The sequence below is a fragment of the Canis lupus genome, chromosome 25, assembly GCF_011100685.1.
Source record: "Canis lupus familiaris isolate Mischka breed German Shepherd chromosome 25, alternate assembly UU_Cfam_GSD_1.0, whole genome shotgun sequence".
Classification (NCBI taxonomy): Eukaryota; Metazoa; Chordata; class Mammalia; order Carnivora; family Canidae; genus Canis; species Canis lupus.
Genome location: NC_049246.1, coordinates 4,464,292 through 4,490,818, shown reverse-complemented (window position 1 = coordinate 4,490,818; position 26,527 = coordinate 4,464,292). Strand labels below are relative to the sequence as shown.

At 38.4% G+C, this 26,527-nt stretch overlaps 1 protein-coding gene across 12 annotated transcripts in view; it reads right to left on the bottom strand.

Moving 5' to 3' along the window:
- Nucleotides 1-2,956: 2,956 nt before the first annotated feature.
- Nucleotides 2,957-26,527, bottom strand: part of SOHLH2 (spermatogenesis- and oogenesis-specific basic helix-loop-helix-containing protein 2) — a 73,648-nt gene continuing 50,077 nt past the window's right edge. For 2 of the 12 annotated variants that reach the window (XM_038573275.1, XM_038573270.1), the window contains one exon: nucleotides 2,977-3,512. In XM_038573275.1, coding sequence (XP_038429203.1) covers nucleotides 3,385-3,512 — 128 coding nt within the window. In that variant the 3' untranslated portion in view covers nucleotides 2,977-3,384. Of the gene's footprint in view, nucleotides 3,513-25,028; nucleotides 26,169-26,527 lie in introns of those variants that run through there. The other 10 variants (XM_038573272.1, XM_038573271.1, XM_038573277.1 and 7 more) reach the window with 9 other exon arrangements.

Sequence of the window (26,527 nt, the reverse complement as noted above, 5' to 3'; positions counted from 1 at the left end):
GAACTGCTGTGTAAGCTATTCTACCCTTGAACCTAAAACAATAACAAGCCATGTAATAGAGCCTAAGTAAATATTTGCTGAATGACTAAGTGAAAAGGCTAAATTCTGAGACATCTGAGATGAGGAATTATATATGAACTCAAAAAGTACTAGGGCTCTAATTAGAAATAGGATTTATAGTAATTATCTATCTTTTAAAGAACCATTCCTAGTGTTTTTAAGATTCTACATTAATAGCATTATTCAGCAAGTAGGAATATTGAAAAACAGAAATGGCTCTATCAGGATGAGAGGTGGTATAGCAGAATATAATTCCAGCCTTTTCCCACTGAGCACAGGTCCCCTTGACAAGGAATGACTATGAATTTGGGAGGAATAAACTCTATGTGTCCAGTGAAAACCACCATTTGCTGGATGTATGCCCACTGTATTTCAGAATAGAAAAGTCAAAGGTAAAGTAGATTTTTTAAATGCTGGGATATATAGAATTCATATGGAAAAGTATAGATATACAAATAGCTGAGCAATCTTGAAAAAGAATAGAAAGTATTCTTGTTTATTAGAAACTATTCCATAGGGATCCCTGGGTGGCGCAGCGGTTTAGCACCTGCCTTTGGCCCAGGGCGCAATCCTGGAGCCCCGGGATCAAATCCCACGTCGGGCTCCTGGTGCATGGGGAGCTTCTCCCTCTGCATATGTCTCTGCCTCTCTCTCTCTCTCTCTCTCTCTCTCTCTCTCTGTGTGTGACTATCATAAATAAATTAAATAAATCTTTAAAAAAAAAAGAAACTATTCCATAGTCAAATTATCATAAATAAAACAGCACATTGTTTGCGTCACAGCTGACAAATAAGTCAATGGAACTTTCAGAATCTAGGAACAGTCCCACTCACATAGGGAGTCTTGGTATGTGACAGGGATGGCATCAAAAACCAGTGGGAGAAAGATGCACTCTTCAAAAAGTGGATTGAGAATATTGGTAAAGTGAAAGTAAAATTAGATCGTTGCCTTTATACAATATACAGAAATAAATCCCAGATATATTAGGGAACTGAATATAAAATGCAAATTTTAAAATTATTTTTAGAAAGAAATAGAGTAATATATTAAAGGTCTTAAAATTGAGAGTGACTTAAGTCACAAAAAGCACAACTCATAAAGGAAAACACTGGCATATTTTACTGCATAAACATACAACATTTTTGCCTATGGCAGATGACATGAGAGGCAAAGTTAAAAGGACAAATGAAAAGGGAGAAATTTTCAATGACATGGCATTTAAAGAATTAGAATGTGAAAGGATTCATAAAACTCAAGCAAAACAAATCAAACAAATATAAAAATTAGCAGGATATGATCTGGTGATTCTCAGAATAAATCCAAATTGCTAATAAATATATGAAGATATGCTCAACCTCACTAGCAATAAGGAAATTAAAATCAAATAGCAATGTGATACCAGTTAGCTTTTGTTATCAGACTGATAAAAAAATTGACTGCATCCTAGCAAGTTGTTGCCAAGAATGTATGGGGAACAGAAACTCTCACATACAGCAAGAGGGAAGAAAAATTACTACAGCTTATCTAGAGAGCAACATAGCAGTTCTACCATATGTGGTTGATTGCAAAAATGGCTGTGATACGTTGTTTCTCCCTTCCCAATGTGATTTTGCAGTTCCTCTCATCAAGAAGTGGTCTATTTGCTCTCCTCTTCTATCTAGGCTGGCTTTCCATTCTGTTGCTATTGCCAACAGAATGCAGCAAAAGAGACTTTGAAATCAGAGCCCCAAACATAAGCACACCTTTCACTTATTCTCTTGCTTCCTGCAAATGCCCAGAAAACAAGCCTGCTGAAGAAGTCACATGGAGCAGAGACTAAGTTTTCCCGGTTGAGGTGGTGCTACAGCAGCCAGCCCCCAGCAATCTTTCAGCTAACCACAGATGCATGAGCAAAAGTAACTACAGTTTTCTATTCCAGAAGCAAATACTTCATGGTCAGAGTCTCATTTTCCTCAGAAGGGCCACTTGTGGACACAAAAGACATGCCCCAGGAGAGCATCTCCTAAAGGTCCCATCCCACTGCAGGACTACATTTCCCCCAAGAAGTTCCGTAAACAACCTTGACACACACACTTACCTAATTATGAAGCCTTTTGGTGTATTGGCAAAAGGGCTTAGGCAAAAGCTCGTTAGTTTCATTTGCTCAACTCTTTTCTCAAAATAGTTACTTCGGGTCCACTATTCCCACAAGAAAGACCTTCCCTTAGAACACCAGTCTCTGAGGATTGATTTTTCCATGAGTTTCCTAGTGAAATCTTGATTGAATTTAAGAACGAATAGTCAAATTAAATAATCTCAGCTGCTAAGAAGCTAGGGCACTGTATTTTTATGTATTTTCAAACTACTGAAAAAATATTTTGGGGGTGCCTCAGTGGGTTAAGCATCTGCCTTTGGCTCAGTCATGATCCCAGAGTCTTGGGATCAAGCCCTTTCATCAGACTCTCTGCTCAGTGGGGAGGGGGGAAGGGGGAGTCTGCTTCTGCCTCTTACTCTGTGCTCTCTCTCTCTCAAATAAATAAATAAAATCTTAAAAAAAGTATTTTCTATACTTTCAATACTTTCTATAGTTTCAAATACTTTCAAAAGTATTTGAAATTAAGTGAGACAGATTTATATGCATTTATTTCTAAAGATAAGAATTCTGATATGGATAACAAAAGGAGGTACATTAAAAGTCTAAAGGACCCATTTTTGAGGCCAAAAACATCCTCAGAATCAGTAATATTCTTATAATGAAGGCATAAAAAAGCAACTATTATTTATTATGATATATTAAAAACTATAGTAAGTACTTAACAAAATGATCTCACTTAATATTTCAATAATTCTAAAATACAGATATTATTATCTCCATTTAATAGATGTTAAAGCTGGGTCAAAAAGGGGTTAAAGTCACTTATCCATAGTTACAAAATCAGTGAATAGTAAAGCCTGGCTTCAAACAGAAGTCTAACAGAAGTTGTGCTTCTAGTTACCACACTCTACTACATGAAAACAAACAAAAATAAGCACAAACAAAAACCAGTGTATAATGCTTTAAATAATCCATAGACTACTTTGTCACACGTTATTTTATTCGATTCCTATAAAACTCTTATGACTCCCATTTTACAGATGAGCAGACTAAGTTTCAGACCAGGAATGTGTCCAGTCACAAAGTTTTATTTAGAAAAGCTGGAACTCCGTCTAGTCTATGGGTCCCAAATCAATGTCTCTTCCAGGAGGCCAACCTTCCAGATGCTGAGGGAACTTAAAGAGATGTTGTGGAATATGGTAAGCTATTAGATGGACTGTTCACAGGGGATGGAGGTACTGATGAAGGAATCAGGGATCTTCCCTGAGGCTTGACTCAAAAAAGCAATTGTGTGAGTCGCTTTGCAGGAAACACCTTGGAGGAGGCTTGAGCTTCTTCCAATTTGATGGAGGAAGGCAAGGATCAGATTCTGGGGTTTCTGAAATTAATGAAATGAACAAACGAAAGAATAAGATGGAGACTATCCTAAGAGCAAATGGGAAAGGCAAAATATTTATGCAGACGCTAAGCACTCTTGCCTCTGGGGCCTGGCCTGAATAAGTACCAAGAAGCCAGGGATGGAGGCAGAGTTGCAGTAGGAACAAAGCACATGAGCCCTGAGACCTTGCTTGGGAAAGGTTCAATGTAACTAAATAGAACCAAACCCCACGATGACTATTAACTCTCCTCTTCTGTCCCAAGGCTGAGTGAGCTGGGAAACTCTAACGCAATATGAAAAATCAAGACAGTAAATGCAAAAGTATTCAATAAAACATTAGAAAACCAAAATTCAATAGTATATTAGAAGGATCATACACTGTGATCAAGTGGGATTCATTCCTGGTATGTAAGGATGACTCAACATTCACAAATCAATCAACGTGATAACACATTAACAAAATGAAAGATACAAATCATATAATTATCTCAACAGATGCAGAAAAAGCATTTGACAAAATTCAATACAGATTCATGATAAAAACTCTCAACAAATTAAATATACCTCAACATAGTAAAGGCCATGTATAACAAGACCACAGATAACATCACACTTAATGATGAAAAACTGAAAGCTTTTCCTCTAAGATCAGGAAAAAGACAAGGATATTTACTCTTGCCACTTTTATTTAACAGTACTGGAAGTCCTACCCAGAACAATTAGGAAAATAAAAATAAGAATAAAAGTCATCCAAATTGAAAAGGAAGAGGTAAAATTGTCTTTATCTGCAGATGTCATGATACTATATATAGAAAACTGGAGAGACTTCACCAAAAAAAACTGTTGGAATAATAAACAAATTCAGTGAAGTTGCAGGATTTAAAACCAATATCAATATGCATTTCCATTCACTGATAACAAACTACTAGAGAAATTAAGAAACTAGTTCCATTTACAATGTGTCCATACTACCCAAGTGATCTACAGATTCAATGCAACCCTATCAAAATTTCAATGACATTTGTCACAGAAATAAGACAAATAATCCTGAAATTTGTATGGAACCACAAAAGACCCTGAACTTTAGGCAAAGCAAACTTCCTGATCTCAAACCATATTACAAAGCTATAGTAATCAGAACAAGCTGGTGCTGTCATAAAATAAATTCAAGCATATAAAATCAATTAATTTTTTTGGCAAAGGCCCCAAGAATACACAGTGGGGAAAGAATAGTCTTTTCAAATGATTTTGGGAAAACTCAATATCCACATATAAACAAATGAAACTGGGTGTCTATCTTACCCAATAACAAAGTCAACTCAAAATTCACTAAAGACTTGAACATAGACCTGAAATTGTAACACCTCTAGAAGAGAACATAGGTAGTAATCTCCTTAACATTGGTTTTGGTAATGACTTCCTGGATTTGACACCTAAAGCAAAGGCAACAAAAGCAAAAATCAACAAGTAGGAGTATATCAAACTAAAAAGCTTCTGTATAGCATAGAATACCATCAACAAAATGAAAATGCAACCTATGGAATATGAGAAAATATTTGCAAACTACATATCAATAAGAGTTTAGTATCCAAAATATACAAACTCATATAATTCAATAGAAAAAAATAAGTAACCCAATTTAAAATGGGCAAAGAACCTGAATAGACATTTTTCCAAAGAAGTCATGCAAATGGCCAATAGGTACATGAAAAGATGCTCAATGTTGATAATCATCAGGGAAATACAAATCAAAACCACAATGAGCTATTACCTCACAACCGTTAGGATATGTGTTATCAAAAAGACAAAAGAGATAAATGCTGGCAAGAATGTAGAGAAAAGGGAACCTTCATGCACTCTTGGTGGGAATGTGGGGAAAAAATGGAGGTTCCTTAAAAGTTAAAAATAGATCTACTATAGAATTCATCCTATCTCTGGATAGGTATCCAAAGGAAACAAAACCATTATCTCAAGGAAGTATCTATATGCTCATGTTCATTATAGTGTTATTCATGATAGCCAAGGTATGGAAACAATCCAAGTGTCTGTGGACAAAGATGAAGGGATGAAGCAAATGTGTGTACGTACACACACACACACACACACACAGAGGAATACTATTCAGTCTTAAAAAAGAAGGAAATTCTGTCACTTGCAACAACATGAATGAACATTGAGGGCATTATTCTAAGCGAAACAAACCAGAAAAAGACAACTACTTCATATTATGACTTATATGTGAAACCTAAAAATGTCAAGCTCATAGAACAGAGAGTAGAATGGTGATTGGCAGGGGGTAGGAGGTGAGGGAAATGGGGAAAGGTTGGTAAAAGCACACAACTTTCAGCTGTAGGATGAATAAAGTTCAGGATCTAATAATGGCTATAGTTGATTACACTGTGCTGTACACCTAAAATTTGTTAAAAGAGAAGAAAAGTGTTCTCTCACACACACAAAGGTAAATATGTGAGGTGATAGATGTGTTCACTGGATTGTGGGAATGATTTCAAAATGTTTATGTATATCATTGTACACTTTAAATATATTATAATTTTACTTGTCGATTATACCTCATCAAAGCTAAAAAAAAAAGAAAGAAAAAAGAATATAAAAATTTTTACCAAAATCGATACCTGGCAAATTGGTCAATTGTCCCTTACCTGACACTGATAAAAATATTGCCATAAGGAAACAGCAGATGGAATTGCTATATCTGACCTCAGTGGGAGAAAATGCCTCAATTTTTGGAGTCTGATTAATGCTCAGAAAGCAACTAAAATTTAAACAACTTATTTAAATGCTTTATTTCACAATTAAAGAAGCTGAGGATTACTGGCCCCAGGTCACGCAGAGTTTTGGCGGTAACTAGCATGGATGCCTCCCCAGTCTGGCTATAATCAGCTGGTACAGCTGTACTTCTTTCCTTATCTTCCTGGTCAGGAAAACAGAACTAAGAGAATGTCACTACAACTAGGGTGGCAGAGAAAGAAATAACTCTTCCCTGAAATTGGTGGTCACTCTCCCCAGCCCCAGGGGTAGGAGTCAAACATATTACTTTAATAACCTTGCGTTTCTAGATGCAAAAGCAGACTGTGAAGGAAATTTCCAGGCACTGGTTCACAGGCTGCATGTGAAGGTGGGTCGGGCACCTCCCACATGGATGTTGGAGCTGATTACTAATCACTGACCACTTAAGAGTGACAGCGGGGGTGGGAGGTGCTGGGCCCCCAGCTGTCAGGCCCTAGGGCAGGGGTCATCATGGGGTCTCCCTAGAGTAGGAGAATGCTGCCAGTGGCAGCCATATAAGCCTGGTCATCCTCCCCCAGCCCTGAGCATGGAGCATTGCCAGAAGGCTGGTGAGGGATCTACAGCCTGGTTGGTGGGAAGGTCCTCTAATGAAGGCGTGCTGTGCTCTAGCCCAGGCTCCCCAAATGGAAATCACTGCTGGGCCTTCCCTCCAACCATACCAGGGTCTCTTTAGGGTTCCCTTCTCAGAACTGGGCTTATCAGACTCTACAGCAGCTGCTAATCCCCCTTGAGATGCAAAAGGTCTGTGTGAACACAATAAGGGGATGCCTATTTCCATGCAGGGATTGCAGGGATCCACACCCAAGCATAACTGTCACCATGTGATTGAATTAGGTAAATACAAAATACCCAAAGCCTCATAAATAAGTAGCTTTGGGGGTTTAAACTGTCAAAATGAAAAAAATAAATAATAAATAAATAAATAAATAAATAAATAAACTGTCAAAATGAGGGATCCCTGGGTGGCTGAGCAGTTTAGCGCCACCTTCAGCCCAGGGTGTGATCCTGGAGTCCCGGGGTCGAGTCCTACATTGGGCACCCTGCATTGGAGCCTGCTTCTCCCTCTGCCTATGTCTCTGCCTCTCTCTCTATCTCTGTGTGTGTGTGTCTCATGAATAAATAAGCGAAATCTTTAAAAAAAATGTCAAAATGAGTTATGACTTTCCCGACTCCACATAACATTATACCTACCTATATTTTGAAGAAGCGGGGGGAAAAAAGCCCTTCATAAGTATCTTAGATTCCAAGCATTAGGTCTATTAATTTGATATTTTCCTTCTCATCAATACAATTAGCCTCGTCATGTGCTTCCCTGTGGTTTCTGTAATTAAGGGTCTCTGAACTAAGGCTGGATGAAACACAATCAGTGGCAGTGTGAAAAACAAGTTACAAAAATACATACCTGTGTTTAAAAATGGATTTAAATTCCAAAAGTCCCCAAATTACCATTCTCTAAAATAAGTAAAGAAGGAGTTTTTAATGGAAAAGCAACAAAGCGCTGAGGATAATAAACAAAAAAAAATGAACTTAACTAATCTCTGATACAGAAGCTTTCCATTTGAGGTCCTTAAAACAAAACATATAAATAAACTTCTAGAAATTTTGCACAGGTCAACACTACTAATTTGCTCACCAATATTGACTGCTGAGGCAGGTGCCCATACAGAAGGGCAAAGTCTCTTTGGTGATAAAGGCTTTGAGCAGTGACCTGAATGAAATGTTAGCCAAGCAAATTTCTGGAAGAAAATAATTTGTAGAAAGAGTTGCAAGTGCGAAGTGCCTGAGGTAGGCTTGTTCAAGGAACACCAAAGTGACCACTGGGATTGGCAGAGTGAGTTGTCTGAGGCAAGAGTTGTCTGAGATGATGTGAGAAAGGTTGCAAGGGTCAAGGTCATCTAAGGTCTCTCAGACCCAAGGCAAAGCCTTTGGCTTTCAATGGACAAGATGAGAGGCCACTGGAGGTCTGTAAAGGAATGACATCTGATTTAAATATTAAAAAGATCATTCTGGTTACTGTGTGGGGGAAAAAAAAAAAAAAACACAGATTGTAAGGGGCAAGGAGGGAAGCAGAGAGACTGGTTAGTAGGCTGTTGCAATAACCGAGGTGGGAAATATTGGTGACTTGGTTGAGAACAGTTACAGAGGAGATGGTGTGACGTGGTCGGGTTCCGGTAACATTTTAAAACTTGAGCAGACAGCATTTGCTCATCAATCAGATGGAGGGTCTGAGAGAAAGAGGAATCAAGGATGACTCAAAAGTTTTCTGGCTCATTCACAAAGAGGGAGGAAGAGGGCTGGTTGGGATAAACAGGAGTTCAGCTTCTGCTTTGCTTTAACCCACAACCCTCTCTATGATCCAGTGTCTTTTCACACAATTGTTAATTGGGCCTCAACCCTCTTGGCCATCTTCTTTGACCTGATACAGCAAGTCTCCCCCTCTTGTAATAATTTTGTGCCTTTCTCATTCTCCCATCATGCAAGAATATTTGCCAAACATTATTTTCAGATGTTGGTATCATATAAACATTGAGATTATTCTTTTTTATCTTGGACACCAGCCATTGAAATCACTGCCCCCATCTGAGCAACAAATTCCTATTTTCTATGCAGGTTGTGATCTGCTGAAGAGAAAGGAAAAGTCCTTTAAGCCCCTTTTGCAAGAAACTTTCTGCTCCTGCAGGAGGGTCAAGTTGAAAAGAAAAGCCCCGTAACATTTGCAGGGAAGCACTGATAAACATTCCCATACTCTTCTCTTCCCACCTCTTCATAGCTAGCTCCTTAGCCTGTTTAATCCTATTGCATCCAGAAAGTTGCTTGTCAAAATGGTGATGGTTAGTGTGAGGTGTCAAAGTAAATTAGTAAATCTTTATGAACAATAAAGATAGACATGAAAAATACTCATTTTTGGAAAAGTGATTTGGAGCTAAAGTGGATTCCTATATTTGTCACTCTCCCTTGCATTCTGGATGGGATTAAGAGGAATTACAGGTGGCTGGTATGTTGGGAATGTCACAAAATCTTGAGCATCCCTGTGAACCTGAGTACTCTTGTAAATGACATCCATTGTGTGAATCAATAGAAAAAAGACTAAAGGCTGTTGACTTAGCTATCTAAAATCAGCTGTGTGGAGGGACTCAAGAAAGAAAGGACACATTCTCTGTCTTTACAAAGCTTAACATTTCATTAGAGACTCCAGATGTAAATGGAGAAAGGCCAATTAAATGCTAGCGTTTCCTGCACCCATGGGGTGCTGGGTTTATAGATCTGCTGTTACTTTTTCAGTGATCATCTCCCTCTCTTACAAACCCCCTCCCCCTGCCTCATCTCACACACAGGGCTCCATCCATGTTATTGATTGGTGCCTGCAGCAGGCGGGAAGTCCAACAAAGCAGCCTGAAAAAGAAGTAGAGGCAGCTGCTTCCCAGTAGGATTTGGGGTGGGTGTGGGTATCCATTGACACAAAACTCATTTGCCCCCACTGGCCTCAGATGGGAACAATAATAGCATCAACAGCAATAATCATAGCAGCTAACACGTAATGGTGACTGTGTGCCAGGCCCGTTTTCTCACTGAATTTTCCCATGACCAGGCTCTATTAACTCTTCATTTTCACAAATGAGACCAGTGTAGAGGGGTAAGGCAACCTGCTGGTAGTAACCCCCTCATAAATGATGGAGGTTTGTCTGACTCCAAAGCTTTTGCACTATTGGCTTCATGTTTAACCTGGCTTCAGAGTGTCATTTGATTCCTCTTTTTTGGTCAGAAGATATACACAAAAGCATGGTCTTCAGTTGATTGGTAGAAAAAATAAAGATTCTGAGCAGTTGATATAGGGAGAGCAATATTCAGGTTTTGAGTTACCTGAAAAAAAAAACCTGGGATGCCTGGGTGGCTCAATAGGTTGAGTGTCCAGCTCATACTTTTGGCTTAGGTCATGATCTTGGGGTCATGAGTTCGAGCCCCAAGTCCAGCTCCGAGGTCAGCAGGGAGTATGCTTGAGATTCTCTCCCTCTGCACACTGCCCCCCCAGCCACTCTCTCACAAATAAATTATTTTTTTTAAAAAGCCCATACTGGGGTCAAACCCCTGTAGCATGGGTTTAAGAGAGAATTAGAGAGATTGGAGACACAAAGTATAAATCCTTTTGAAGAATTTTGCTACATAGAGGAGCATTTCTACGAAGTGGAAAGAAGTTGAAAATAAAGTAAGCTAAATGCATTACCAATAGATCTTTAACTGGTAAATAAGTGAGATTTATTTATCAAATTATATAAATAGAATGCTAATCTTATATAATGTTGATATTATATGAAACAGCTTTCCCCACAAAAAAAAATGCATCAGTGCCTTGAAGAAATTACAGTTGCATACAGCAATGTTCTAGTATTATTTGTCATGTTCCTAGATTTATTTATCTTTACATGTGTGTGTGTCTCTCTCTGTCAACGCCCCTCTTTTTGGTAAGAACATACAAGTTCTAATCTCTTAGCGAATTTCAATTATACAACACAGTGTTATCAACTATTGGTCACTATGTCAGACCTTATTCATCTTATAACTAAACGTTTGTAACCTTTTACCGACCTTTCCCCATTTCCTTATATCCTAGCCCCTGGAAACCACATTTTTACTATTTTTATGAGGTTTTTTCTCTTTTTTTATATTTCACATATATCATACAGTAGCATCTTTTTTTTGTCTGGCATATTTCACTTAGCATAATGCCCTCTAGGCTCATCCATATTGTTGCAAATGACAGGATTTCTTTTTTAAGACTAAATAATTTGGGATGCCTGGGTGTCTCAGGCAGTTAAGTATCCAACTCTTTTTTATTTAAATATTTTATTTATTTATTTATTCATGAGAGACACAGAGAAAGAGAGAGGCAGAGTGAGAAGCAGGCTCCATGCAGAGAGCCCAACGTGGGACTTGATCCCAGGTCTCCAGGATCACGCCCGGGGCTGAAGGCAGGTGCTTAACCACTGAGCCACCAGGGCTGCCCAAGTATCCAACTCTTGATTTCAGCTCAGATCTTGTGATTGTAGGATCAAGCTCCACATCAGACTCTGTGCTCAGCACAGTTCCTCTCCTTCTGCTCCTCCCTTGCCTTCTCTCCCTATCTCTCTCAAATAAATAAAATCTTTTTAAAGACTAAATATTTTATATATATATATAAATATATTAGGGTGTATATAAATATATATTTATGTATATATAAATTTATTATATATACACACACACATCTCTTCAAGATAATGATTTTGTTTCCTTTAGACACATATTCAGAAATGGGATTGCTGAATTATATAGTTCTATTCTTAAATTTTGGAAGAACCTCCATACCATTTCCCACAGTGGCTGTACCAGTTTACATTCCCACCAATAGTGCATGAGGGTTCCCTTTTCTCCACATTCTTGCCAGCATTTGCTATCTCTGGTCTTTTGATAAAGGCATCTTAACAGGTGTGAGGTGATAGCTCATTATAGTTTTGATGTGCATTTCCCTGGTGATTAGCAGTGTTGAGTGTCTTTTAGTGTATCTGTTGGCCATTTGTATGACTTCTTTGGGAAAATGTCTATTTAGATTCTTTGCCCATTTTTTAATTGTTTTTCCCCCCCTTAGTTTTTGCTATTGAGTTGTATGAGCTCTTTCTATATTTTGGATATTAGACCCTTATAGGATATGTGTTTGCAAATATTTTCTCTCATTCCATAGGCTTCCTTTTCATTTTGCTGGTTTCCTTCACTGAAGCTTTTTAGTTTTATATAGTCCCACTTGTTGATTTTTTGCTTTTGTTGCCTTTGTTTTAGGTGTCAAATCCAAAAAGTACCAGGACCAATGTCAAGGAGCTTACCACCTATGTCTTCTTCTAGGAGTTTTATGGTTTCAGTCTTTAATCCATTTTGAGTTGATTTTTGTGTATGACTTAAACTGGGATCTGTCATATTCCCAGATATAAAATCCATCAAGGTTTCAGCCTGATTTCCTATCCAGGGTGCTATGAAAACCAACACAGAAAAAATATTTGGATCTGAGTAAAAACATTAAAATTTTCATTTCAAAAGTTGAGAACTCTCAGGACCAAGACCAAATGTACAGTCATAGATGAAAACCCAACCACACATAATCCTTGGTTTCAACCAAATCATTTAAAAACACTTGTTAAAAAAAATAAAAAAATAAAAATAAAAACACTTGTTACCAAGTTTTTGTCCTTTGTTTTTGTCCTTTGCCACAAGTGCTAAGCATAACAAGAATTATTGTAAACAGTAATGCAAAATGCTGGATAGTATGTTATTGTATCTCCATATGTATGTCCAGGCAATCTATAGATTTAACACTGCTTATCAATCAGTTTTTGATGAGCATTATCATCCTGTCCTTTTCCCTTGGAGCTGAAATTAGTTTGGTTTCCTGGCCTTGAGTATGTTTTTTGTGTTTGATGAACACAAAAATTTTGCTTTTAAGACACAAATTTTCAGAATACTGAAGCTTCTATTTTATTCTCAGCCATAAATCATCCTATTTTAATTTTTAAAATTACAGTTGTTTCCAAAGGCTATTTTTGTTGTGAAGGTGTTAATTATTTTCTGGGCCTAAACTGTGATAGCTGGCCTAATTATTGCAGTCCAACACTGAGCTTGGTTTATTATTGCTTTGTTTAGCTCCACTGAGGGACTGACCTGAAATGCTCTTCTTTTTAGAGCTGGAGAATAATGTGATCGGATTGTTGAAGCAGTTTCCTAACCAATCTCTCTGCTTTCATTTTCATCCTCACTCTCCAGCTCAATCTATTCTCAAGGTAGTAGCTGAATGAGACTTTTAGTGCAAAAATCATATCCTGTTGCTCCTCTCTTAAAACCTTCCAAGGGCTTTATTACATTCAGAAAATAAATCTTCAGGCCCTGCTAGGTCCTATATGATCTAGCCCCTGATACACACCACAACTTGGAATAAATCTCACAAACATAATAATGCACAAAAGAAAATATGCACAAAGAAATACATATTATTCCAAAGCAATTTTTCAAAACAGGCAAAATGATGTGCTGTGTTAAAAGTAATGATAGTTATTTTGGGAGAAGAGGGGGTGTATAGTAAGTAGAAGAGGGAATAAGTTTTCTGGGTTGTAGACTGTTCTATTTCTTAACACAGGTGTTGGTACAGGGTATGTTCACTTTATGATAATTCATTGAGTTGCATACCTACTATTAGTGCACCTTCCAGGAGGTTAATTATACTTCAGTAAATATGTTTAGAGAGAGAGAATGAGAGGTGATGAAGAAGGCAAGCATAAAACAATTCTCTCAAGAAGCTTTAAAAGAGACTGGAGAAATGGAGTGGTAACTGGAAGGACGTGACTATGGGTGGACAGTTGGAGTGTGGGGAAGGAAGTGGAGTCAAAAGATTTTTGTTTGTTCACTTTTTAAGTAGAATCTTTGCCCTATGTGGCTTGAACTCATGTCCCTAAGATCAAGATTTGCATATTCTACCAACTAAGCCAGCCAGGTGCTCTTTGGAGTTTTTTCTTTTTAAATGGGAGATATTAAAGCATGTTTATTGTACTACGAGATCTACTCTGTATATAGGGACACTCATCCCCTCTTGACTACTAAGGACATTCCTCTAGCAATTGTCCCCTCTCCCTCTTTAATACTGGAGAGTTCCTAGGATGGGGATATAGGGAAAGGTCTAGAAAAGAGTATGGTACAAAGGATTTTGCTGATGACTGTATTCCAGAGAGTTTGGGCTCAAGGTGGGGTGGGAGATTGGGTCCAAATAGGAAATGTCAAGAGCTACAATGATGGTAGAGTAACACGAGAACCTTAAGACTTCTTCTGGTGGAGACAATTAAATAGGCATGGGACTAATTAGTCCATGTGGCCTTTGACAGGCAATTGTTTCTAATTATTGGCTCTTTGGGGATTGGTTTCACTTTTAGTGGTGGGGCAGATTGTGCTGTGATTGGAGGGAAAAAGAAAGGTGACAGCTGTCTTTATGGCCCTTATGTCACCTCTGGGGGAGATCTTGAACTTATAATGAATTCCTAGGTATGGGATTGTGGAATTAAAATACATACATTTAAAATCTTAACCAACATTGCCAAAAAGGTGATGCAAATTTAAACTCCTCTCCACATATGAGTTTTTCCCCACTCTATTGCCAACACGGAGCTAAAGTTTGTAACTTTTGCCAGATCTAGTAGTGGGACAATAGCTCATGTTTTTACTGATCAATGATTATCATAAACCTCTTCCCATACATTTGTTTTCCATATGCTTCTGCATGAAAATATTAACTTTGCCCATTTTTCTTTCTGGTTGCTTGTCTTTTCCTTATTGATTCTTTTTTAAATATTTGTTTATTTATTCATGAGAGACACAGACTGAGAGAAAGAGAGACACAGGTGGAGGGAGAAGCGGGCGCCTCTCAGGGAGCCCGATCCGGGACTCCTTCCCAGATTCCGGAATCACGACCCGAGCCAGCCGAAGGCAGGCACCCAACGGCGAAGCCACCCAGGCGTCTCTCCTTTTTGATTTAAAGAGCTCTTTTTATACTAAAGAAACAAGTCATTTGCCAGTTATATTAATTGAAAACTTCAAGTTTACAAAAACATCTGTTTTAATAATTGTTTTGGTTTTGATTTTTAATTCCTAACTCTTTAATATATTAGGAATTAATAATGTTGAATGTGGTAGGAATACAGCTTTACTGCTTCTATCTTTTCTCCCAAATAGCTATCACTGTTTCTGGAATAATCGACTTTCCCTTAACAGACTTGAAATGCTAACTTTATCCTCCCATTTTAAACATACTTACCATTCAACTCAAGAGGAGGACTCATCTGGATCCAGTCACATTCTATCAATCTAAAGACTTATCCGTCTTTCTCAGCACATCAAGTACTTGGCACTTACTTCGTATTCCTGAACTCTGTATCTGGGGTTACATTAATCTGGGCCTCTTACAGTGTTTCTGTTTCTTTCGTTTCCTACATATTGCTATTGACTGGAAATAAAACAACTAATCAGCAAATAACCAGAGTCTCCTTCCTACATCTGCTATAAAAATAGAAATTTATTACCTTATAAAATCTAATTCCTGGGAAATGGTTGATCTCTGAAAACATTGGCATTTCTTTAAAGTGCTCACATAATCTCTCTCACTCTCTTGTACTTTTCTCTGTGCACATATTCTCTTCAAGTACAGTCTTATCTTAGTGATAAGATCTAAGCTATTCAGTTTACTGGCCATTAGAAAGAATTCTATCAAAATTACTAAAATAAAACATAAATTTGTTTTGTATTTGAGTATTTGTTTTCTGGAGTGTTCATATCCCAAAATATGATTCTCAACAGCTCATAGTATTTTTTTAAATAACAAATTAATTTTTATTGGTGTTCAATTTGCCAACATACAGAATAACACCCAGTGCTCATCCCGTTAAGTGCCCCCCTCAGTACCTGTCACCCATTCACCCCCACCCCCCCTCCTCCCCTTCCACCACCCCGAGTTCGTTTCCCAGAGTTAGGAGTCTTTATGTTCTGTCTCCCTGTCCGATATTTCCTACCCATTTCTTCTCCCTTCCCTTCTATTCCCTTTCACTATTATTTATATTCCCCAAACGAATGAGAACATATAATGTTTGTCCTTCTCCGATTGACTCATTTCACTCAGCATAATACCCTCCAGTTCCATCCATGTCGAAGCAAATGGTGGGTATTTGTCGTTTCTAATGGCTGAGTAATATTCCATTGTATACATAAACCACATCTTCTTTATCCATTCATCTTTCGATGGACATCGAGGCTCCTTCCACAGTTTGGCTATCGTGGACATTGCTCATAGTATTGGATAAATGAGGCCTGGCTGGGGTTACTGGTGTATGTGTTCTCTCAATAACCCTGTATGATTACTTTCTCACGAATGAGAAAAAACACTCCAAAGGTTACACTAATAAGAGCACCCACTCCATATGCATGATGCTGAATATCCCATTCTCTAACCACTACATCTGATCCTACCCCCTACTTTATCCTTACATCTCAACACTCTGTCTAGTGCTGTGGTGCCAATTATTTTTTTTATCCATACTCCAATCCAATCATCCTCTTTACAGTGCCCTTCCCACCCTCCTTACCGAGCCAACATTCCCTGGTTCTTTTTTTCCCCCCTGAATGATATTTTTAAAAGAAAATTTGGGGGCATCTATGCGGTGCAGTCAGTTGGGCATCTGACTCTTGATTTTGGCTCAGGGGATGATGCTGGGGTCATGAGATCAAGCCATATATGGGGCTCCATGCTGGGCATGGAACCTACTTAGTATTCTTTCTTCCTCTCCCTCTGCCCCCTCCCCACACGCATGTATGTGCACTCACAGCTCATGACTAGCTAATATAACATTTTAAATTTATTTATTTAAGGTATTCCCCCTCAGAAATTAAGCTTCATGTGGAGGGTACTCAATAAGTATTTCTTGGCTAAAGATATCACACAGATACATTTTCATAACCATGCAAAGATATAATTATAATAGTTTGTAAAGAAAACTTAAAACTGAAGAAAAAATAAATCTCTGTCATTGGGAAACTATATTTTGAGATATTCTTAAAATAGAACACAGCTATTTAAAAGAATGAAGTCTTGACATAACAGTATGGAAAATGCCCATAAACAAGGAGGGGAAAAAATGAATGCAGAACAATACTATATGATTCTAATTTTGTTTGAAATCTAAATGTCTCTCCACATGCATAATTCATATGTTTTTGTGTGCATAAAAGAAAATCTAGAAGGAAACATACCAATCTGTTAAGAATGGTTACCTCCAGAGAGAACGGGATTTCAGAAGAAAGAGATTTTTACTCTGTTATACAATGTTGTTTGAATTTTATAAACCTAAGTTAGGTTTATAAAACAAATGAGTCTTTGAAAAGATCAAAATGGTACCAATGATTAGTGTTGTTTGATGGTGTCTGTGGGTCTAAATAAATAAAGGCAAGAAAGCAGAAATTATGAGGGGAAATGACCAGTGGGATACTGCATACTTTCAGCAAAGAAGGGACAGAGCAAAGCTTATCCAAAAATAAAGAGTAAAAAAGTATAATCAGCAATTATTTATTGAGCTCCTACTATGGGAAAGGTGCTATCTTCAATGAGGATATATTATGTGCATTTTCTCTAATCCTGGGAACAAACTTGCAAGTTAGGTATTAGTGCCTTAGATGATAAGAATGAGGCTCAGAGAAACTGAGTACTCATGAACCCTGAATAAAGAGAGAAGCAATGGAACTGGGGATCAAATATGCCATGCTGCCTCTCACATAAATGAGCCCCTAAAGCTGGCCTATGATGGTGCAAAAGAAACCCTAGACATGGAGATTAATAACTCAGGAGTATGGGGAAAAAAAAAAACCCAGGAGTAGGCTCCTTATTAACCTTAGAGTCAGGTGGAGAATCCAAATTGCTTATTCCCTCCCTGCTACAAAAATGCTTCAGCCTGACTCTGGTGGGAGGTGTGGAAAGTGGTGGGGGATGGGGATGAGGGTACCAAATATAAGTGTTGTTCTGCTTTCTGGCTAGTCACAGAGGAAGGGAGACAGCTTCTGAAAGAAACCCTCACTGTTTAGGGTCCTACAAAGCTGTAAGAGTGGCATGAAATGATATTGAGAATTGTGATTCTTTTTCCTCCTGTGTAGAGTGTCCTCATGAGCAGAGAGGCTGTAGGAAGGGAAGCAAAAACTCTTCAGCAAAATAATAGCAACTACTACTTAGGGAGGATCTACTGCATGCCAAGAACTTTATAAGTATGATCTTCAGTTCTCAGAGCCTGATCAGCTAAGTGAATATTGTCACCCCTGTTTCATAGAAGAGGAAACAGGTGTAACTAAGTAAATAATTAGCTCAAATTTATGCTGCTAATAAGTGGTGGAACTAGGCTTCAATCAAGCCACTCTGACCTCTAACCTCATGATTTTCCCAAGACTACTCTGGGAAGCTTAGGGGCTCATGTGTAAGGCAGTCACCCACTGCTGAACAGAAAAGAGCATTAGGCATTGCTGACAAAGAGTTAAGGGCCAGGGAATGTAATAGAGCAAGTCGTATTAGGGACATACTGTGGGAAGCCTAGACTGGCCATAGAAGGAACACAATCACCAATGGGTTTGCTTTGCCTTTAAGGGGTAGCAGGATACATGTGTAGACAGTGAAAAATAATTTTCAGTTGGAAGCCTGCTGTGACTAGCTTGCTTGCCAATGGGATCTGATTAGTATTCTTGAGCTTCCATTAGCATTTGAAGAAAATACCCAAATGACACAAAGCCAATTCTAGTGGCTGAGATTTAATATTTTAACTCAATTTCTCTAATGCAGCTAACCTGGCTAGGTACTCTCTTTTTGCAAACTATTTTGAGCCTCAACAAGCAAACCACTCATACAGGCACCTTCAAGTTCACCTCCACCAAACAATGCCAGAGGATGTGCCTTTTTGTAGAGTGAATTTACATCATTTGCTGAAAAGCTGGAGAACTGGGAGTATTTTTCCCAGCCATAGCTGGACCAGAGCCAAGGTTGTAAGTACAAACCCTTCAACAAGATCTCCCTGTAACTGCCCCTTGGACTGACACAATGCCACCCTGGGAGCAGCATTTTATTGCATCCTTTGTTGTAGGTTTTCCATTTTAGGGAGAATTGATAGTGATACTAAGTACAAACACACTCTCTGCCAGTCAGGGTCTGTGGCTAGGTTTTTAAAAAGGAGCTGGGAAGTCTTGTGGCCAGTAATAATATTTATATTGAAACTCAGCTCTTGCTACAGAGAGTGAGGGCAATAATGGTCAAGAAAGGAATCCCCTTCTCCATATACAATTCTTTTCACATGATGGGATCCCTGGGTGGCGCAGCGGTTTAGCACCTGCCTTTTGCCCAGGGCACGATCTTGGAGACCCGGGATCGAATCCCACGTCGGGCTTCCCGGTGCATGGAGCCTGCTTCTCCCTCTGCCTATGTCTCTGCCTCTCTCTCTCTCTCTGTGTGACTATCATAAATTAAAAAAAAAAAAATTCTTTTCACATGACTCAAAGTAAGGGAGTATTTTGAGCTCAGAGCAAACCCTGCAGTCATTTCTCAGTTACTTAAGATTAGGATTAACCCTTTATAACGGCTTTTTTTAATGCCAAGATAATCCATTCATATTCAAATTTTTCAAACATTTTTTACTTCTAAAGAAAAAGAAATAACTTAATTGGTATCTCGCTCCTTAACCCTTCCTTTGTTTTTATTTTTTTAATTTTTATTTATTTATGGTAGTCACACAGAGAAAGAGAGAGAGAGAGAGAGAGGCAGAGACACAGGCAGAGGGAGAAGCAGGCTCCATGCATCAGGAGCCCGACGTGGGATTCGATCCTGGGTCTCCAGGATCGCGCCCTGGGCCAAAGGCAGGCGCCAAACCGCTGCGCCACCCAGGGATCCCCCTTCCTTTGACTCTATCGAAAACTTAGAGGCATTTTTGTCCAGGTCTGGACTCACTAACCTTATAAAAGAATTGAACTTCCTATTATTCTGGGAAAAAGTCTGGAGTGTTTTTTTAGCAAGATATTTAAAGTAATTATTTTGCCAATTATATGTCATAAAAGAGTAAGGTTTAGAGTGCTCCACAAGGAGAGAAAACCAATGTTTCAATCACACTGGCCTTCTTTTTTGATTATAGTAAATAAAATTTAAAATATTTTTAAAAAGCCAAAAAAACACCCCAAAATATTTTTTTCCAAAAATATTTTTAAAAAATAATATTCCCTTCTGATAGGGAATTAAATCCTACAAGTCTTTTTATCCTTCAATGCTTTATAAACAACAGGTTTAAGAGTATTAGAATACCACAACATGAGAAAAGCAGTATGAGACCAAAGCAGTAGGGGGGAAAATCAATGTTTATTCTTGTTTCTGTGTACCTACCCTAACATGCACATGGCTATGGGAAAGATTTCCTATTTTCTAGTAGCTTGTAGTCCAAAACTGAGCTCAACTTCAGGTCTGTGGAGGGAAATAACTGGCAAGGACTTTTCACAGTGCTTGCAGTACTGAGACCTATTGTTGGGGTTTAAAAGTGGCATGGGGTCTTACAAGGCCTAAGCCTTAGAATTTTTAAAGATTTTGGCTGTTATTTTGAAAGACACAAGAAAACAGCCTGAGACAAGATGAAAGGAGACAGAATTCAGTGTTTGATAAAACACACCCCTTCCCAACACCCTCACATTAGCCTTAATACTATTTGGAGAAGAAATAAGTGGAAAGGAATATACGTTTGCAGGGACTTCTTAGGATATATGGTTCAGCAGACTTTTCAGAACAAGTTTATCTATGTATTTTTGAAGTCTGTTTCCCTGAAGTTTCTCCCAGCAGTGCTCAAGCCCACCTTGTTTATTTTTATTTTTTTTTAAATATTTATTTATTTTATAGAGAGAGAGGCAGAGACACAGGAGGAGGGAGAAACAGGCTCCATGCCGGGAGCCCGACGTGGGACTCGATCTCGGGACTCCAGGATCGCGCCCTGGGCCAAAGGCCGGCGCTAAACCGCTGAGCCACCCAGGGATCCCCAAGCCCACCTTGTTTATAATCTGACTTTGAGAAATCTTTGCTTCCAGGAAAATATGAAAAAAACCTTTTTTTTCTGGAGTCTGATGAGTTAAATTCAGCAGCATACACATAAGTAATGTGGTCATGTGTGTGTGTCTTCCTGTTTTTTGTTTTCAGAAAGAACATTATTCTGAGATGTAAAAAGAATCTTGAAAAATACAGAGATAAGAAGTTTCACTGTCTTCCATAAGAGTGTCATATTTCCACAGTGATGAAACAAGCTCTTGATACCCGATTAACCAAGGTGATCTGTTGGCTTCCTGTTTTCTTATCCCATGTAACAGGCAGAAGGAAAGGGGAAAATCAATAGTGTGCCCAAGAGTTGCACAGAAAATTGACAGGTTCTGGCCTCAAGATTTTGTTATGTCAATGTCGAGTATTCAAAGAAATGACGTTTTCCAATGTTCATTGTTTTGCAAAAGTGGTGTTCTACTTTTAACAGTACCTTTAGAGTAATTTTATAAAACATGAAAGATTTAATAATAATGAGAAAGCACCTGCCTTCACATAAGCAGTTTCCATTGCCATTAATATGAACTAAAGGGATCAAAACCCTACCCTCCTTTTTTGGGTTTTTACTCTTTTTAGTCATGCTTTAAAAACCCTCTGGTCTACTCTCGAACCTTTGAGTTTTCCCACAACTATACTTAGGGCATAAAAATGTTTTTACTTAATTCTCTTTCTGACCGACCAAAGCAATTTCTGAAACCCGCTTCCTCAGCAAAATCTTTCTCAATCACCTAGTCTAGAAGTAATTATCCTCTCAGTGCTGACTTGTCCAGTTCAGAAGAGCTATTCTCCTTGTGCTTCACCTCTTGACATCTGCCCTTAACATGCATGTGATAAATCTAACAGTGGCTCCCAGACCTGGCTGCCTAATCATTCTATGCAGGGTACCAGGCCCCATTCTAGAAATATGGTATCAGAATCTCTGGGATAGGAGTTCTGTTATATATAGTTTTCATAAATCCACAAGTGTGTATGACGCACTGCCAGGTTTGGAAGTCAGTGATGTACGGTTTTACTCTCTGTTTTCATGTCCTCTAAGGCATCTGCATCCATTTATATGCATTGGTTTTTGTTTTGTTTTGAGAAAGTATGCATTAGTGGTAGTGGGGGGGGGGTGCAATCAGAGGGAGAGAGAGAATCCCAAGTAAGCTCCCTGACGAATGCAGAGCCCAGTATGAGATTCAATCTCACCATCCTGAGATCATGACCTGAGCTGAAATCAAGTCGATGCTTAACCAACTAAGCTACCCGGGCGCCTCTATATGCACTGGGTTTTTAAGTAGGATAATCAGATACCTGCAACATATCTGGCCACGTTAAAATGTGGATTCCCAAGTATTAGCCCAGCCAAGTCTACCAATTTGACCCTGTAGGGTATGGCCTGGGAATCTGTATTTTAACAGGCTGCCCCCATCTCTTCCCCAAAGTGATTTCCCTATATAGGAGTCACACTAGAACACCTACACAGACTAGGCAAGTCACTTCAATAAGTGAGGCAAGTTAGATGGGAGGTGACCAAAGTGAAACTGATGCCCCATAAAGAGGGGTAGGCACTGCTTGCCTCAGCAGTTTGTTACTATTTTGTCACATTAGAAATAGAACCAGTACTGCCTAAGTTTTTAATTTTTCAGAAACTAGAGATTCAGAGAAACTTCCCACAATTCAAAAAGCAACCAGCAAACAAATACAGTTGCCACTGGCAAGTTGTACTCTTTGCCTTTGAGGGTTTTACCAAAATATCTCGAACCTCTGGTAATTTACAATGTCATGAGACACTATGAGCCTGCCCAAGTGACTCCTTATGATGAATTATACTAGAATTGCAGGGTTAGAAGGCCCTTATGAATCATCTGGGCCAATCTACCATCTAATGTTTGATCTAAGTAAGCACCCAACTTTAACATTCCCTCTACCCCAGGGTGATGACTCCCCAAACCATATTACCTCTCATCCAGATCTCCCACCTGTGCTACACAAATCTGAATGCCTCTTGGATATCCTATACACAGCATGTCCCCACATAAAACTGTCATCTTCCAGTACCAGACCTCCAAATGCTCTTTCCCTGTGTTCCCTTAGTGGTCATTTAATACTATCTGTCCAGCTACCAAAGCCAGAAACCCATGTGTTTGTTAGCTTTACTTCTTCACAATCCCCATACTGAATCATCTACTAAGTCTTGCTAACTCTGTCCCCTTAACATTAGCCAGATTTATCTACTTCTCTTCATTCCCACTGCCAATGACTTATTTCTGGCTATCTCTTGCCTGGATTACCAAAATAGCTACCTCCTTTCCCTAATTGGTTTTAGCCCCCTTCAATTCATTTTGCCTTTAATTCACTGGAAACCAGAGTGGTGATCCTAAAATGCAAATCTGACTACATCAATATTATGACAGCAATGAGCACCATGATAAGTTCAATCAAGGCAATATCACATGGCCCTTGGCTGTCTCTTTGCTCCAGTCTTTCTCCATCCCACACCTGAACTCCATGAATAGCTCTGTGGAATTTCCTTTACTCCCCCATTTGTTCTATGCAGTCCTTTCCTTGGTACCTTTGCAAATGCAGTTCTCACTGCCTGAAAACTCATCTTCCTCACTGGTCCCCACATCTCCACCATCTGGCTACAGCTATGCCTCTGGATTCTTAAAATCTCAGCTTAATTATTATCACCACGATTATCACATACAGGTATTGAATGCTTTGTATGTTCCAGGGCACATTTTAGGGGTTTCTACACACATCTCACTTAACCTTCATAACATTAGGAGGCAAGTACTTTTTCACTAATTTCAGAGATGAGGTTATCTGAGATGCCACTATCCTTGAAAGCCTCCTGTGAGTTTCCTGAATAGATGCATGATGCTTCTAGGACCCCAGTAGTACTCATATTCTCCCCTGTCACAGCATTCACCAAACTCCACCATAAATATGTTTTACCTGTCTCTTCCAGTAGACTCCATGCTCCTGGATATAGAAGGTAAAAAAGACTATGCCTCATTTATAGTTGTATCTCCAGCATTTAAGACAGTACCTCTCAAAGAAATAATTGCTGAACAAATTAATAAGTGACCGAATAATTCTTGAATTATTCAATATTTGAGTGTTCTCCTTTAAACATACGAAAGTTGTGTTTATAAACATTACCAATTACTGTCATTTCTGCCATGCTGGGAGACCATCTAATTCATATATTTGAAGAGAGGGGAAGGAAATACGTCTAATCAGATTGATAAACCATTAATGAAAACTATACTGATGGCTACACATTAACTTTCATTCTTCCATCTATCTTTACTTCACATGGGTTCCTAAGTACTTGACTATGTCTCTTGCTTTCCTCTATCATAGTCATTACTCAAACTCACACCCTACACCTCTTGGCTCCACATCCAAGCACCTGTGCATCCGTCCATTCATCCAACCAGCAAGATGGCTGATGTTGAAAATATAGAAGTGATCAAGACTAAGACCTTAGTCTTTCTCTTGGGAAAAAGTCTAATAATTTCTCTGGCCACAGGAAGGGCTCAATAAATGTTTGTTTCCACCCTTACTCCTTGTTCAGACAGGGCCAGTGTCTGCTGTATCACCAGTGTGAAGCCTGCAAGCTGTCACTTTTTCTAGGCAAACTTCTTGCACCTTTTTCATTGCAAAAGTAGTACTTCAACTGTCTCATGACCAGCCAACTTGATTCTACAAGGGAAAGTCCTGCTTTTTTTTTTTTTTTTTTAATGGGCTAAAGCCCAACTGTTTCTTTTTCCTTGGCTGAGAGTTGAACTTACTTGGAAGAGCATAATTTAGAAACAAACTTGGACACCTGCATGAAGTTCAGGATCATGGGAAGCAGCACTGGAAAAAACAGAGCTTTAACAATCAATCTAGTAGCCTTGCTCTTCATATTGAAAGGAAAAGGGGGTCTGAGAACAGCAAGGAGCCAGGACTCTTGAGGTCTTCTGCTGACTTCCCAGCCACAGGCTGTCTCTCATGATCCACATGTGCACCTAAGGAAATTCTGATGCAAAGTAAAAGTCCCAGTAACAACAAAGACCAGTTGTGAACATAGGAAGTGGTCTCAAGTGCCCAAAATACCTCAACAGGTTTTCTTACAATGTCTAAGCAATCACTCCTAAAAACAAGCATATAAACAGTCAAGCACACATTTGTAATAATAAGCATAGAATCTTAATTGGAAACTTTTAGTTCCTTTATAAAGTTTGTCAAACATCTACAGGTTCCATCATCATGGCATCCTCAAAGAAAAATTATACAATTTAACATAAAAATTAGGCTATGCCTAATCTTACTTTTCAAAAAGTAAAATTAAATTCCCTACATTGTACTACTAAAAGAGGGAACACATATTTATTAAACAAAACAAAGATAGATTACCATTTTCAGGGTCAAAACTGAATATTTTCTTTAACAATAAAACTTATATAATGCATAAGAACATTTCAGTGAAATATAAAACAAATATTTTTCTCCCCTAACTTTCGGCAGTCTTTTCTAATACCAGTAGGGAGGAGAAGGTAAAAAACAAAGAAAGATCTATTAGGCTGTAAATGAAGATCCAGAAAGAAAAATCTACCTATTAGCTATCATTTCACTCAAGGGATTATCAAATGCAAAAACAAACACATTAATTTATTCATTAGGAGTCAAGTAAGGAGATAAACACCTCTCTCAAACTAAGATATCTTAGTTTGAATAGTGAATAACAAAGGAAGCTCTCTAAAATGTCAAATCTAGAAAGATACCACCTAGAAATGAGAGACAGTAATTCACAGTGATACTAAAAATAAGAATCAGATTGCAACATCTACACTCATGCTGGAGCATCAAAGTACCTCTCTAATCTGGACCTTCCTTATAGTGGATCATAAATTGTGGAATCTTTTTTGAAAAAAAAAAAAAAGTCCAGGTCACCAGGCCATTTGTTTTTGTGGTGCTCTGGCTGGGGGAGATACAAGTATATATGAAGATAAGTGAAAGCGGATGGCTAGCACTTTTGCTATCTATCTGCAGAAGCTTTTAGCACATTTATCAGAAGCCACAGAGTGCAAACTCTTTTGATATTAGGTCTCTGGGTGTAGCTTTCAAGATCAGTCTTTTCCATTCTTCCTGTATTGTCAAACTGCAACCAACAGGTGGTCTAGAGTGTGAATTTCAACCATGTGCTATTAATATGCCCAAAACTGTTGCTGCAAAGGGGAAAGAAAATCACATTAATTGAATCCTGGCCTGTTCTTACTCATAATGTCACAAATATAGTTTCTATGTCCTAAAGCAATATGAAATGATTTATAAAATCATGTGGAATCTTCAGGTGAATAAGTCCATTAAAATATGTATTTTCATTATTATTAAAAGTAACTGTTGTCTTACAACAATTCTCCAACAAAAAAACTACACACAGAAGTATAGGTCTACACTTGAAAAAAAGTTTCAATCTTTTTCATTTACCCTGGTTTTACTGTTGGTATACTGATGATCATTAGCAACAGTATTATAAATGTAGATAATTTATATTTCAAAATTTCTTTGTAATTATCTTTAAAAT